Source organism: Schistocerca americana, chromosome 2 (genome assembly GCF_021461395.2).
Source record: "Schistocerca americana isolate TAMUIC-IGC-003095 chromosome 2, iqSchAmer2.1, whole genome shotgun sequence".
Lineage (NCBI taxonomy): Eukaryota > Metazoa > Arthropoda > Insecta > Orthoptera > Acrididae > Schistocerca > Schistocerca americana.
In genome coordinates this window covers 702,306,875-702,324,147 of record NC_060120.1, presented here as the reverse complement: position 1 = coordinate 702,324,147, position 17,273 = coordinate 702,306,875, and the positions used below count along the sequence as shown (strand labels likewise).

Here is a 17,273-nt window from a genome sequence, read left to right as displayed (position 1 = left end):
GTTAACAGTTAATAAATTGACAATAGTTTAAAAGAACAGGAATGAAACGAGATAGAGGGCTTCATACACACGTTATGGCGTCATGTTCAAGTAACCAATGTCAGAACAAAACTGAGTGAGCTAACTTGACTTTACGTGGAAGGTAACATCAATAGTCACTTGGTGGCGTGGGTTATAGCAAAAAGTAGCTCCACAGAGCAAATGCACATGTAAAAATGGATATTAAAAGGAAATAATACAACAAAAACCATAAAATCTATCGTTACAAATATCCAAATCAGGAGGACTACAATAAACACATACAACTGAAAATCATTATGCATTACATTTCACAAGTATTAATCTAGTACAACAGAGTACATATAGATAAAACTAAGTGTTTGAAAAGCAGAAGGCAAAGGTGCACATTCACAATGTTTATTTCTTACATGTACTGTAACGGAAATAAATACTGTTTTTTGTTTTGTTTTGTAGTGAGTAGGGAGAAGCATAAATAAATCAGCATATGTAACTGTGTTGCGAAATTTAAAGACACAGAAACCGTTTACATTAGCGTTTGTGTATACCAAAATTTGAACGAAGGTAAAATGTTGACAAGGTGCAGATGAACATGTAACACTGCAAAATGCATATATATTAACAAAAAGATAGTAAAAATGTAGTCTAGATTAGATTTACACGGCCATATATACAATATATACATCATTTATGAATGCTAATTATCTCAGTAAGTAAAAAAAAAGGTCGGAGCACGACAGATGGAAAATCAAGAGTAAAAAGGGTAAATAAAAAAATTCTAATTTATAATACGGTCGCATGCCTCTTACGTGACTTTCTGTCGCACATCAAATTCTCTTCATAACTCTTGATATCTCTATCAGTCGTCTCACACATCAGTATATAAACGATAAAGGAAATAAGTGTAGTGTTTTTCTCATTTGTGTATTTTAATTTCAGCTACTATCAGACCTGTTTTTTGAAGAATCAGTGGACACTGTAGTTAGGGTAATGGCTGCGGTATCCCATGAACCTGTTCGATATTACCGGTTCTCATTCAAAGGACCCAACAGCGCAGTGCCAGACGAACCAGGTAGTATCAGCTACAAAGTTTCAAATAATGCCAATTACAAATTATTTATACGTGATTCACATTCGTTAACAATGGACGAAATAGGAAAATTTCGTCTGTATAATTAGCTAAACGCTAACATCCACAGGATGTTTACGTTGTAAACAAACAATTATAAGCAAAGGAGTCAATGTTAAACGTATCAGTTTTAGACAGTAATAGTTTCTGAGACAAGCTAGCTCTATGCTTAATGTGAATTGATTATATACAAATTGACCCCAAGTTGTTTCTATCTACTGCAAGGGAGGGGAAGAAAACCAATGTGCACTCCGTGTACATACCGGGGGGAGTCATCCCAGATATGGAAAGGGGTCTTCCGGATGCCTTGAAGGGTACAGGGTGCACTCATCTGCAGGTGGTAGCTCATGTCGGCACCAATGATGCGTGTCGCTATGGATCGGAGGAAATCCTTTCTGGCTTCCGGCGGCTATCTGATTTCGTGAAGACTGCCAGTCTCGCTAGCGGGATGAAAGAAGAGCTCACTATCTGGAGCATCGTCGACAGGACTTACTGCGGACCTTTGGTACAGAGCCGAGTGGAGGGTCTAATCAGAGACTGAGACGGTTCTGCGACCGTGTGGGCTGCAGATTCCTCGGCTTGCGTCATAGGGTGGTGGGGTTTCGGATTCCGCTGGGTAGGTCAGGAGTCCACTACACACAGCAGGCGGCTAGACGGGTAGCAAGGGTTGTGTGGAGTGGACTGGGCGGTTTTTTAGGTTAGATGGCCTCGGGCAAGTACAGAAACGGCAACACCCTTAAAATGTGCGGGGCAAAGTCAGGACATGCGGGGACCAAGCAGCAATCAGTATTGTAATTGTAAACTGTCGAAGCTGCGTTGGTAAAGTACCGGAACTTCAAGCGTTGATAGAAAGCACCGACGCTGAAATCGTTATAGGTACGGAAAGCTGGCTGACGGTAGAGGTAAATTCTGCCTAAATTTTTACAAAGGCACAGACAGTGTTTAGAAAGGATAGATTGCATGCAACCGGTGGTGGCGTGTTTCTCGCTGTTAGTAGTAGTTTATCCTGTAGTGAAATAGAAGTGGATAGTTCCTGTGAAATATTATGGGTGGAGGTTATACTCAACAACCGAGCTAGGTTAATAATTGGCTCCCTTTACCGACCTCCTGACTCAGCAGCATTAGTGGTAGAACAACTGAGATAAAATCTGGAATATATTTCACATAAATTTCCTCGGCATGTTATAGTCTTAGGTGAAGATTTCAATTTACCAGATATAGACTTGGATACTCAGTTGTTTAGGACGGGTGGTAGGGACAGAGCATCGAGTGACATTATACTGAGTGAACTATCCGAAAATTACCTCGAGCAATTAAACAGAGAACCGATTCGTGGAGATGACATCTTGGACCTACTGATAACAAACAGACCCGAACTTTCCGACTAAGCGCAGAACAGGGAATCAGTGACCATAAGGCCGTTGCAACATCCCTGAATATGGAAGTAAATAGGAATATAATAAAAGGGAGGAAAGTTTATGTGTATAGCAAGTGTAATAGTAGGCAGATTTCAAACTACCTAACAGATCAAAACGAAAATTTCTGTTCCGACAATGTTCAGTGTTTATGGAAAAAGTTCAAGGCAATTGTAAAATGCTTTTAGACAGGTACGTGCCGAGTAAAAGTGCGATGGACGGGAAAAACTCACCGTGGTTCAACAACAAAGTTAGGAAACTACTGCGAAAGCACAGTGAGCTTCACTACAAATTTAAATGCAGCCAAAACCTCTCCGACAAACAGAAGCTAAGCGATGTCAAAGTTAACCTAAGGAGGGCTGTGCGTGAAGCGTTCAGTGAATTCGAAAGTAAAATTCTATGTACCGACTTCATAGAAAATCCTAGGAAGTTCTGGTCTTACGTTAAATCAGTAAGTGGATCGAAACAGTATACCCAGACACTCTGGGATAATGGCATTGAAACAGAGAATGACACTCGTAAAGTTAAAATATTAAACACCTTTTTCCAAAGCTGCTTCACAGACGAGGACCGCACTGCAGTTCCTTCTCTAAATCCTCGCACGAATGAAAAAAGGCTGACATCGAAATAAGTGTCCAAGGAATAGAAAAGCAACTGAAATCACTCAACAGAGGAAAATCCACTGGACCTGACTGGATACCAATTCTATTCTACACACAATACGCGAAAGAACTTGCCCCCCCTTCTAACAGCCGTGTACCGCAAGCCCCTAGAGGAACGGAAGGTTCCAAATGATTGGGAAAGAGCACAGGTAGTTCCAGTTTTCAAGAAGGGTCGTCGAGCAAATGCGGCAAAACTATAGGCCTATATCTCTGACGTCGATCTGTTGTAAAATTTTAGAACATGTTTTCTGCTCGCGTATCATGTCATTTCTGGAAACCCAGAATCTACTCTGTACGAATTAACATGGATTCCGGAAACAGCGATCATGTGAGAAACTACTCACTTTATTTGTTCATGAGACCCAGAAAATATTAGATACAGACTCCCAGGTAGATGCCATTTTCCTTGATTTCCGGAAGAAGTTCGATACAGTTCCGCACTGTCGCCTGATAAAGTAAGAACCTACGGATTATCAGACCAGAAGTGTGGCTGGATTGAAGAGTTTTTAGCAAACGGAACACAGCATGTTCTTCTCAATGGAGAGACGTCTACAGACGTTAAAGTAACCTCTGGCGTGCCACAGCGGAGTGCTATGGGATCATTGCTTTTCACAATATATATAAAAGACCTAGTAGATAGTGTCTGAAGTTCCATGCGGCTTCTCGTGGATGATTCTGTAGTATACAGATAAGTTGCAGCATTAGAAAATTGCAGCAAAATGCAGCGGATGGGCAACTGACCCTTAACATAGACAAATGTAATGTATTGCGAATACATAGAAAGAAGAATCCTTTCTGTATGATTATATGATAGCGGAACAAACACTGGAAGCAGTTACTTCTGTAAACTATCTGGGAGTATGCGTGCGGAACGATTTGAAGTGGAATGATCATATAAAATTAATTGTTGGTAAGGCGGGTACCAGATTGAGATTCATTGGGAGAGTCCTTAGAAAATGTAGTCCATCAACAAAGGAGGTGGCTTACAAAACACTAGTTCGACCTATACTTGAGTATTGCTCATCAGTGTGGGATCCGTACCAGATCGGGTTGACGGAGGAGATAGAGAAGATCCAAAGAAGAGCGGCGCGTTTCGTCACAGGGTTATTTGGTAACCGTGATAGCGTTACGGAGATGTTTAACAAACTCAAGTGGCAGACTCTGCAAGAGAGGCGCTCTGCATCGCGATGTAGCTTGCTGTCCAGGTTTCGAGAGGGTGCGTTTCTGGATGAGGTATCGAATATATTGCTTCCCCCTACCTATACCTCCCGAGGTGATCACGAATGTAAAATTAGAGAGATTCGAGCGCGCACGGAGGCTTGGCGGCAGGAACTATACGCGAACTATACGCGACTGGAACAGGAAAGGGAGGTAATGACAGTGGCACGTAAAGTGTCCTCCGCCACACACCGTTGGGTGGCTTGCGGAGTATAAATGTAGATGTAGATATCTACAATGATGTTGAAAGGATGGTTCATACAGTATAAGGCACGATCCTCTGGGCCGCTGCTGCAGCGTATATGCAATTTAGCTCCACTCTGCTGTCACCAAGGGATTAGAGTGACATTCTTGACTTTTCGAGTGCCTACGGTAAATGCGGAAACGAACTACGAGTATGACCATGTTATTAGCAAATGCGTCCCAACTGGACCAACGTGCTGTTATTCTTATGCCAGCCGCTGTGGCCGAGCGGTTCTAGGCGATTCAGTCCGGAACCGCGTGACCGCTACGGTCGCAGGTTCTAATCCTGGATCGGGCATGGATGTGAGTGATGTCCTTAGGTTAGATAAGTTCAAGTAGTTCTAATTCTAGGGGACTGATGACCTCAGATGTTAAGTCTCATAGTTCGTCGAGCCATTTGAACCATTTTGTCATTCTTATCTTGGCTGCCGATAAACAAACTCCGGTAGACACTCATCGGGGAATGAAGAATTCGTGTGTCGAAAACTTCAAGAAGCGGTGCTGTTCCATGATAGCGCACGTCCGCATTTTGCAAATGTCGCAACGCAGAAGCTACGCCAACTCAAGTGGGATACTGGAGCACCCGCGCTGTAGTCCTGACCCCTTCCAATGCAATTATCATACCTTCGGGTTGTTAAAAAGGCCTTGAAGAGTTGACGATTCCTGTCGGACGAGGACGTGTTGCAGACACTTAACGGACTTCGTCACGCAGCTGAACGCCGTGTTCTGCCAAACGGTTATCTTCACTCTGGTGCGTCTGTGGGATGATTTCATCAATGCTCACGGCGATTTTGCCTGTTTGCCATATCGAATCTGTACTTCCTTTTATGTGTTGTGTGTTAGAGCGAAGGAAGATTATATAACGAAAGAGTGAAAGACATCAGCTTCCAGTGAGCACTGAATGGGGCAAGTTAAATATTTGTGACGGGCCACGGTTCACTGGGGCAGGTGGGTTGAGCACTGCGCCTTCCAGACAAAGTGGTCACCAGAAGCGCACGGACTACCCTAGTTCACCTCCCGTCAGACCCAAATTCTCAATTGATACCGCACATTACTGATAGCGCCCGTGCTCCTTGGCCTCATTACTCACAGCATCTCGCCGATTCCCGTAAGAGTTGGAGCTTGGTGTGCGTCTGCACTAAAGGAATCAGTGACTCTCTTCAGATTAATTGTTTATAGGTAGTGTCCTTTCCCAGATATCATTTTGATGCTGCAGCCATTACGATTTAAGACACAGACGAACTAAATTTATTAGCTACCAGTGGGCACTGATTTATATCAATGGCGCAAATTGAAACTAAATTCACGATACTTCCGCCATCTACATATGGGCATATCGCTATCCCATCACTTTTTTTCACCTCCGTCTACATTCCAGACACCGTTTTGGTAATCTAATAGTATGTGGTATACGTAGCTAATACGATATGCTTTTTAATTTTTTGTAAATTTGTACTAAGTCTAAATCCTTTCCTTATGTGTCCAGGTAACACGTTGGGCTTTGCGACAGGAAACAAAACCGTTTGGGGGATAGAGTTAATATCTGAACCATTACAGAGAACACAGAACTCCAGTGGGTACGAAGGCAAAGTGTACATACGAAATATTTTTGTCTTATTTTCTATATGGAAACGTCGAAACGGAAATTATAACTACACACAAATAACATTAAAGAGTAAGTGGAGTGCAAAAAGAAGCCTCTGAAGAAGAGGAAAAATGAGCTTTCTTGGAATCCTGTGATCGAAGCAGTAATCAGCAGGCGTTATCAACTAATACATCTTCAAATGAAAAACGCTTGACAGCTACTATTTTAGCGTCACAGCAAAAGTCAAACATATTTTGGAATGGCTCCCTATAATACAAGGTTATGTCAGGTCTTTTTTTCGGAAAATTAATGAATTTAGTTGAGGTAGAAAGTGTTTGTCCGTTAATGTACTCGCATGTAGAAATGCTATCACTGAGTTTAGTTTGAGTCAGTCTTAAATACTTACAACAAAATCACACATATAAACCTCCAAAAGGTGTTCGTGAAAATATTGTTTATATTTCATAAGACAATTATTTACAATAGACTGCATGGCGACATTCGTACTGTGGCTTCGAATAAAACTCAATTAATCTTTTTACACAGCAGTAATCCGCTTCCATCCTTCTACACTCTAATACAAAAAAAGAGAGACGCACAACGAAGGAATCTTCCGAATGGACAGAAATCGGTAGATGTGATAGACATTTACAGACAAACGATTACAATTTCAGAAGAATTGGATGCTTTATTCAAGAAAAAGAGCTTGGCAAATTGAGGAAGCCGATAAGGCGTTGGTCCACCTATGGCCCTTAATCAAGCCCATATTCGGCTCGCGTTGACTGATAGAGCTGTTGTACGTCCTCCTGAGGGATACTATGCCAAGTTCTGTCCAAATGATGCGTTAGATCGTCAAAATTCCAACTGGTTGGAAGACGCTGTCCATAATGCTCCAAACTCTCTCGGTTTGGGAGAGATGCAGCGACCTTGCTGCCGAAGGTAGGGTTTGGCAACCGTGAAGACAAGAAATAAATACTTTCGCCATGTAGCTGCGAGCATTCTCTTGCTGAAATGTAAACCCAGGGTAGATACGCCCGCTAAACCCACTGGGCAGAACAGGTGATTAGGATCATTAAAAGTTTAATTTATTGTAATTTAATAACACCTTTAAACCAAAACGGCACATACGAACATTTAGAACTACGAGTTTCAAAAAGGCAATTATTCTCAAGTAGTAAAAACATGCAGTTAAAATTGCGTTGCTGAGAGCTTCAAGGCAAAGGTGAATAGATAGACATAAACAAGATGCAATACAAACGGCTGGAGGCCCACAACAATTTTCAAGATTTTAAAATAAATTACCATAACCTTTCAAAGGTTTAGAATAAGGATTTAAGTGGCTGAACGCTCACAATTTCTTTTCCAAAATTCAAAAATACATAAAATCCAGTAAAAACAAGAATCTCTTAAATCATTGGCTATCACAGATTATAAACAGAGATTGAGGAGGACAATAATGAAAACGGCACTCAGAAGCGTCCAGGGCGGTCGGTCTGCCCTCGTTCACTTAGGTGAGACAGGTGGTGAGCCCAACTACACTTGATCCGTCGGAACCCAACCACGGGACAGCCACGGACCGACTGACAAAACGACTTGCTTACCACCAGTCGGTACATGAGAACTCAAACACAAAAATTACGAACATGGTTATCCACAATGAAATATGTATTTAGCTGTCAAAACTGCACACTATGTTGGACAGCGACACAGAAAGGACGCTACCTGAAATTACGTTAGTGGCCAGGGCAGGCAACCGGAATACCAACGGCCACAAGGCAGAAAATTCCGCTGTTGCACTTGAATTTTAGTCAACAAATATAGTTAACTGCACCGCATGGCGGCTAAATTTCAGCAATAGAAACACTCAGTGCTGCTCACAGGAAAACCTCCCAACAGCGAACCACCGAAACGAACCGCACTACATGAATGGATGTGGATTAGTTAGTTGAAACGACTACTCAACTTTGACGTCCTGCGTCGGTGAACCACGAAGCTCCTAGCGATCGGACAGCTCCATAGACGCTCCAACACTGCGCGGGGACCGCCAGCAGACCGCTACGGTCGCAGGTTCGAATCCTGCCTCGGGCATGGATGTGTGTGATGTCCTTAGGTTAGTTAGGTTTAAGTAGTTGTAAGTTCTAGGGGACTGATGAGCTTAGAAGTTAAGTCCCGTAGTGCTGGTATCCCACCGCTATCTGAGGCGTCTCCAGACTACGCCATCGCCCTGCAATGCCATTGTCTGTAGTAGACTTGTTTTCAGTGACGAGTCCTGCTTCGAATTGAGCCCCTATGACCAAAGAAGACTTTTCTGGAGATGCCCCAGACAGTGGTGGTATACCAACCTGACTGTCTCCCTCTATACGGCCTGACAACCAGGAGTGATTGTCTGGAGCGCCATTTCATTTCACAGCAGGAACACTTTGGTTGTCAAGCGCGGCATTCGGAAAAGACCTTCGTGGTGATCACTAGTAAGGCAGTGATCCAGAATGACTAGTAATTTATTTGATGCACAATAGAAACGTTACTATGCAGGCTAGGGTAAATAATTTTGTGATGCTGGAAGATGATAAGGTAATCTAAACTGATATTCAATGAATATTAGTTTTAAAAAGTGCTTACGAGTTGTGGGACAAATTCTGCACAAAATATATTCAGTGTAAGTGCGATTTCAGTGCGATGGACTGTTACTAACTACAGACATTCTTACATACCCAGAGAAGTTTCCACATAGAAGCATTGGTGTAGAATATAACGAATATATCACCTAACTGGATGGGAAGTCACAGTACATGAACGAAGTCATCCTGTGTTTCTGATGTGTAAATATTGTGTAGTACATAAGTATATTTTAGGTTACATACACCTCTTTATGAGTGCACATTGGTATATTAATAGAATCCAACTTCCTTTTTTTATTCCTTCTAGGAGTTGCGCATGGAGAAGACCTGAAATATCTTTTCCACACGACCTTAAGCAAACAAAATTTGGATCGGGATTCTGATGAAGGTAAAACGAGGGATCGAATGGTTGGAATGTGGACAAATTTTGCTAAATATGGGTAAGTTGCACTTATGTATCGTACTGTCAGTGACATAATGTTACCAGAAAGAATCTATTCCCCTGCCATTTCTAAGTCAAGGTTTTCTCTTCAAGAGATAACATCATTAATAGCTCTAAATGTATCATCGGGTCTTAACGCGCCATTTCCTTAAAAAGACTGAAACTAAAGAATTCCAAGTCTTGTATGAATGCTATTACGGATCGACCGGTGTTGTAAACGATCACTGTTTCAAGAAAGAAATTCCAGGAATAAATACTACTTGTGTGAAGACTGTATTGGTATTACACTGGATAAAAAGCTATCAGATACCTGGGTACATTCGTTTTCAACCATTTTGCAGAACATGCTGCAGGTAATTTTGCGAAGTTTCAGAGAAAAATACCAAACTCAGAGCTATTACCTTCTCGGTAATTCGCAAAATTATTCCACATATAATTCATGTAAGTGCTTTAAAATAATTCATTCCATTCATACAGTCTCTTGTAACCTACTAAAAAAGCATGTCTGACACCTTTCCACATCTCGGAGGATCCATGGGATATCATTATTTACCACTGGAACGTCCCTTTAGTACGTCCTCGAAGCTTCCGTGGCGTGCGTCACGTCACAACCACGCTATCCAATACAAATAAAGAACGGTCGCTTGCTTCGCTTTGACTATGCGACTGGTTTATTCTTCTCCGAACTCCACTGTCAGTAATTAAAAGCCCTGTTGCTACTTAACTAATTTTACGTAAGATTACTAGATCCGACCAATGCATTGGGAAGATTCATTGCTAACAGTTCAGTGAAACACGTTCACCTGCCTATTAGCAGTTGCTGTTGATAACTACCCCCACAACCAGACGAGAACACCATTCATAATCGAGAGGGATTAAAATTACTCAAAAACGCCGCTCTCCGATATGCCCAGAAAACAGTGATATTTATTGACCAGAATTAACCCTCGTTTGCTAAACCCGTACTATACAGCTAACTACTGGCTACATTTTTCCTCTGAACTCTTAACTTATTGGTCCGCAGCTCGTGGTCGTGCGGTAGCGTTCTCGCTTCCCACGCCCGGGTTCCCGGGTTCGATTCCCGGCGGGGTCAGGGGTTTTCTCTGCCTCGTGATGACTGGGTGTTGTGTGATGTTCTTAGGTTAGTTAGGTTTAAGTAGTTCTAAGTTCTAGGGGACTGATGACCATAGATATTAAGCCCCATAGTGCTCAGAACCATTTGAATCTTAACTTATTGCTCCGCAACACACACAGAGAACAACAGAAAAAACCTAAGCGGTAATCGACCCCCATGGACGGTATCGAATATGCTGTCGGTTTTCCATACCGGAAACTTAGTTCCGTTGATCACGAAGGATCAATGACTCCAAGACTCCGAACTCCTAACTACTCTAGACACAAATTCCGCCCATTTCTTAGCACCCCTGAAGGCCGACATCCGACTTTTCGTGACCAGAAATGATTATAAAGAAAAAAGTCCTACACGCTTCGCTGTTTCCGAGTTAATTAGCGCTGAAGTCAGCCATTCTCGCCGTTGCGCGCTCAAGTACAGGGGGACCGCCAGAGAGGGGTCGCAACACCTGTTTTTCGTTTGGTTTCCTAAAACCGAATAAGATAGCGATACAATATCTGGACATGGGACTATGGTAAGGATCGAACCCGAGGAAAAGACTGAGCATTCTCGCGCGCTATCATCTACTGTATGAAAAAAAAACTGACTCTAATCATTCTGGCGGGCAGCTTGAATTTGCGCGCGAAGGCCTGACTGACTATCTTTAATGCTAATTAACTCGGAAACAGCGTAACGTAGCGAATTTTTTTCTTAACAATTATTTCTCAGAATAAGCTACTCCGCATCACTTACATCCTTTCAGACTGTTTCTGATCGTCCTGTATAAGTCTTTCAGAAAATCAGAAAAGAGAAGCAAAAGAAGGAATTGTCCGTGGTCATACCCCCGCTATTTCTTCCAGCGACCCTGAGAGATGTTGCAGTACAACAGGACGCTTAGAGCGCTTTCTTCAACGGATGTAAAGGGGAATTTACTCTCCATGAAAGAGCAGCCGTTTAGAAGGATTAAAGAAAATCTAGCCCTTCCTTTTCAGGTCAAAAAGAATCCCTTTCACCCGGCGCCGGAAACTGGCTGAATCGACTACCAAACTGGAGGACGGCTGCAACACCAAGGCGGCTTTGCACACCGTGTGTTACAATGCGAAACAAAACGTGATGTATGCAAAGATGCCAGTTATCGTTAGTTCATATTGTCAAACGTCATTGCCAGCAGCGTACGGCTATGGCGTGAACGTCACAAATGCATTATAGGCAACTATTATTCTTGCTTCCCTTCAGTAAAGTCTCCCTTTCAAGCGCATCCATAAATAAATATAGAACGGCATCAGACGTTGCTGGCGCTATGCACAGACTGCCTTCGAAATACAACAGACTATTCTGGATGAAGCGTATTCTACAAACACAGAAGTAAGATACAGTGATTAACAGATAAGTGTGATAGCGTTATTATTATTCATATTACTCAGTCATGATTTAGCGAATAGTTGTAATCTTAATCATTATGTAGGTGAGTGTAACGGCGAGGAATATTTACCCAAAACATTGCAGTAATATCTGGTTTGATACAGGCAGAATACCACGCAGGTTCAAAGACTGTGAACAAGTAGTGATGGGTGAATTATATTCGCAGTTGCGGATATGTACAGCCTTCAGCTGTATAATGGAATGATGGCATTGAAAATTTGTGCTCAACCGGAACTCGAACCCGAATTTCCCACTTGTCACGAGCAGTCGCCTTCTACTTCAGCTGCCGGAGCATACTTTACGGCCCGGCCCAGGCTTCCATGTGTCGTCGTCCATGTGTCTACAAGTTTCCTCCATACATTCATTATGTACATTCCCGTGCAGGGGAGACATTTTAATTGAAAGTCGCTTGTCTTGTATTGTCGGAGAAATAAGATATTGCCAGCATTCATTTCTGATACTGATCGAGCGACTATGAATTAAAATGTCGCTCGTGTACGGGAATATGAATAATGAATCCACGGGTGTAGACTGTAGACACATGGGTGACGAGATATGGATGTTTGCGTCTGACTGTGAAGCGTGCTCGTGTAGCCGAAGTGGTTAAGGCAACTAGTAGCGTCACAGATTTCCAGTGTCCCAGACCGACACAAGTTTCCAGTGCCGTAATTTCATTGCACAGCTGCAGGTTGTCCTTATTCGCAACTGCAAGTACCTCTCATGTTCTTGATGACAGCTGGAGTCACCGCAGCGATTGTTCCTTCGGACGTACATGCACTGCAACCAATATTGTATTTATCTGCAGACACTGGGCAAGCGAATTTCCATTAAAATGCCTCCCGGACGGGAATATACATAATGAGCGTACGAGTGCAAGTTGTAGACACATGGACGATGATATATGGAAGTTTGGGTTTCGCCATGAAGCGTGCGCGGATAGCTGAAGTGGTTGAGGCGATTGCTAGAGACTAGCGGAATATCTGAGTTCGAGTTCCAGTCGTCATTTGAAAAGAAAGTTGAAGACTGTCCTTATTCGCAACCGTGAATGCATTTCATGTATTTCATAGCAGCTGCAGTCAACGTAATGCCTATTCCTTCAGACGTAGCAGCCTTTGAATACACGACTGAGTCCCTATCACTCAGTTATTTCCTACAAACGCTTTGGAAGTACGAGATACGATGTGGAGCAATCAGTAGGCATAATTGTTCGAGAAACAACTTCCACAGGCTTCGACATATTTATAGGTTTTTGAGAAACTGCAGTTTGCCTCCATGAAAGATTGTTTGAAATATAATTGCGGCGTAGGTGCTGGAATTTTACTCATGTTTCTCGGACTCATAGAGTACGAAACTGAGAGCAGACCCAGTGCATTCGAGGAAGGGAAGCGCGAATGGTCACAGACTTCTTTCGACTGGCAGCAGAGTATAACAGATATGCTCAGAAGTCTCAGATGGCAGAACAGTGAAGAAAGATCCTAAATATCCGTTGTATATCGGTACCAAGAGAGTTCGAGCAGCTGACTTTCAGCCCATGAAGTATCGACGTCTTAGATCGAAAAATTAAAATTAGACTAATAATAGCACATAAAAAGAAATCAAGACGTCTTTCTACCCACGATTCACATTCAAATGTAACCGAATAAACCTTAATATAATTTGCAATAAATGGTACCTTTGGAACGAATCACAGGACAAAGATGTAGATGTCTTTCGAGAATGAACACATATTTATGAAATAGAGATCTCTTATTCCTAGTATATCTATTGAAGAAGATGTGGAAGTAGATATTGTGATAACTGTATAAATGAAGTAGCTATTACGTACCTCAAGGGCTATCAAAGTGAAATACTAGTATTTACATTATGGAGCTGTTCTTCATGTATCTTACTAGTTTCCGAACTTTGTCCAATATGGCACTGCCGAGAAGTAAAATTTCTCTGTCGGTGACAACATACAACGTCTGTATGGGTATTCTCCAGAGAGAATGTCAGAAACCGTCAACAACTGAAAACACTTATCGTGCTGTTAAACTCTTCTAAGTCACAAGTAGCTGTTGTACTAAACGCATAATGTTTCGTTTTCTTCATGGAATGTAGCTGAGTGCTCCTATCCCACACTTATTTTTGTGAAAGTCAGCGATATGGTCTCTCTGTAGTGGTATGAGTCATTTAGTACTATACAAATCGTTTCCTCTCAGTATTTATCACTAACAGTATCTCCGTGATAAAATCTGCCTTATCCTCAACATTTCCCACCAGACACCAATGCCTGGCGTTCTTATTAAAAGTCTGGATCACGACTTTCACATCGATTGTCGTCCGTGTATGTATGCTCAATGCCATACTTTCTATTACCGAATTATTCCATGTTCATTAACTTTAGACAGCAGGTAATCTGGCACGCACAAACACCTCCGTCCAAACGAGAGAAATGAAATGGCACTGGTGAAGCCAAACGATGTTATATGTAACCCACTACCCTGTATTTGTTTATATGGATTCTTGCTGTGATTGACATAAAACGTGTAATTAACTGTTTAGACTTCAGCTCTAAAAAAATTGCTTACGTGTTCCTATATTTGTGAGAATATTATCCTTCACACTGGCGCTCATGAAGATCAATACATCATCCCAATCAGTTACAACAGTTAATTACCCTATGAAATATACTAGTAGTGTTTGAGTAAGTGGGAAGTCCACACACTCCTACTTCAGTCAATGTGTGACAAATCTCAAGCTAATAGCTTTTTTAGGTGACAAAAGTTGTGCTTCTGTTACAGAGATCCGACGCCTATTACGACAACGCAGCTTACAACGACGTGGAAGCCGTACACGGAGTCAGACCAGTACTACCTGGACATAGGCACTGATCTCAAGTTGGACAGCTCACTTGACGAGGAGCGCATGGATTTCTGGCACCAAGTGCTTCCACCTCTCCGTCATATATAGTATTTACAAATACAGGGAAACTGCAAGGCACATTTTTGACTAGCAGTATTTGAATGTTGATGCTCATGTTAATACGGCAGCAACCACGAAAGAATTTCAACTAATAACAAAATAACACTTTTTGTTTGCATTGTTTTATAGCCGTAATCACGAATACATCCTTGCAGTTTTGTACAGAGCAATTTGGTTTGTCTTCTTATTTTACTCCCACAGTTTCAAAGCAATAATGGTTTGATCACTGTCTTATTGCCAGGTGTCTAAAAATTCCAATAAACGGCTAACGTTTCTCAGTTAGCGAGATTTGTTGTCATGTTCTTGGATTAATAGAGTATTTATTATTGCACACCTGTCACATGATGCAGTATGTATTTCCCTGATGTAATTAGACATTTATTTTGTGCAAATATCGAGAAGGTTTCTATTGTAAAGCCTTAAAAAGTAAAATAAAAAATCTCTTCAAACAAATGTTTCTAATACATGATTACAAAAGTTTATCTTGAACTGAATCTGTCACATGAATATCTCATTGTATAGTTGGAAGTGGGGCGAAACGAAATTGAATGCGACACGGATATTCGAACACAGGTACGTGCTTTTGTAGAGCAGTGTTCTCCATGTGAACACACGTGACGCTCCAGCTCACAGCTTCGGTTGATCAGTGATCCTACTCAGCTTTCCCGCATCGTGTAAACTTTTATTAACTAACACTGATGGTAAAAAGGTTTTTGGGCAAGAATGGCTTAGTCATAGCAAAGATGGTTGTATCAAGTAGGAAAGGCTTGTCGACGACTATATGTACAAACTTGAGGTGATAAGCTACATCCCAATACACAGCCATTTTTCATTTGTTGGGAAGCTTCACCGACTTCGTTGATTTCATTCAAAGAACAGCATTCGAAGTCTGAATGCATGTACTAAGAAAATGGCAACAGCAAGCATGCTGTTTCCAATTGGTAATGACGACTCCACTGAAGGCCTGTTGAAGAGTTGAGGTTATAAACCATAGAGCGATGGCTCAAGTACTTAGAGAGCAGAAACTGAACATCTCTTTTTTGAATACAGCCATTGATGCTCGAAAACTTATTTTCAACCAGAACTGAATGTTTTTTTTTTTTTTTTCCTTTAGTGCCCGGAGGTGATGCGTTTCGTCCCTAAGCAACTAAATGGGCACTACTTAATGTGTTTAAATATCCCTCAGCGTGTTAACAAACCTCTAGTACTTACTTCGTAGGACAATGTTGTTAACTAGCATTAACATCCTTCACTGAAATTCGCAGAATTATAAAAATTCTAAACGACGAAAGCTCACAGGCTGCTGATGCAAATTCAGAGTTCTGAAAAATTGTTCAAACTTAATACGTTATGTCCTTGGAAAAAAAATACATCACTGTAACAGGAATTTTATCCACATCCGATTGTTAAACTGCCCTATGAGAAACCTCACAAAGAAGATTATAGTAATTATCGTCAAATTTCGTTACTGACGTCTCTTTCTGAAACACTAGAAAAATCAGTGCATTCAGAAGTAGTCTCACATTCTAGTAGAAACAATTTACTTAGCAGATCACTGTTTGGATTCCAGAAGGCTGACTCGACTGAGAATGGTTAAAATGGCTCTGAGCACTATGGGACTTAACATCTGTGGTCATCAGTCCCCTAGAACTTAGAACTACTTAAACCTAACTAACTTACAGACATCACACACACCCATGCCCGCGGCAGGATTCGAACCTGCGACCGTAGCAGTCGCGCGGTTCCGGACTGAATCGCCTAGAACCGCTCGGTCACTACGGTCGGCACGACTTAGAATGCTATAGATACATTCACTCAGCAAGTAACAATAAAATTTCACCAGTTGGTATTGATGTCTTTACTTACAAGTGGTTTGAATCATACTTATTCCCACGCCCGGGTTCCCGGGTTCTATTTCCGGCGGGGTCAGGGATTTTCTCTGCCTCGTGATGACTGGGTGTTGTGTGCTGTCCTTAGTTAGGTTTAAGTAGTTCTAAGTTCTAAGGGACTGATGACCACAGATGTTAAGTCCCATAGTGCTCAGAGCCATTTGAACCATTTTTCAATCATACTCAACAAACACAATGCAAAAGTAGTACTGTGACCATCTTCAATTAGGGAATTCCTGCCATGAGCTTAGTTAACCGACGAGGCATTCTTTGCCAGAACTGGCACTGCGTCCCATGGAGGCCACTTTGAACGTCTGTTGTGACGTCGATGCGGTGCAGCTCTGTACTGCGTTCCGGAACCATTTGCTGTCCTTGCTCGCACACTGTCCATTTCCGGACACATATTTATAGGACCTTTTTTCCTCAATGTCCAACCAGGAATCCTCCCCTGGAGTATGGTGGTTTTATTAATGTTTACTCTGTATAGAAGCTGCAGTTACTGCAAATTTGGAAGACCTAACTTGATATGGCAATAACGAAGAATCTGCAGAAAACTTAAC

At 41.9% G+C, this 17,273-nt stretch overlaps 1 protein-coding gene across 1 annotated transcript in view; it reads left to right on the top strand.

The window, feature by feature from the left end:
* LOC124595598 (cholinesterase 1-like) overlaps positions 1 to 15,217 on the top strand; it is a 130,039-nt gene extending 114,822 nt beyond the window's left edge. Inside the window, exons 9-11 of the mRNA XM_047134399.1 lie at positions 958 to 1,090; positions 9,196 to 9,328; positions 14,644 to 15,217. Coding sequence (XP_046990355.1) covers positions 958 to 1,090; positions 9,196 to 9,328; positions 14,644 to 14,812 — 435 coding nt within the window. The 3' untranslated portion in view covers positions 14,813 to 15,217. The remainder of the gene's footprint in view (positions 1 to 957; positions 1,091 to 9,195; positions 9,329 to 14,643) is intronic.
* Positions 15,218 to 17,273: the final 2,056 nt, after the last annotated feature.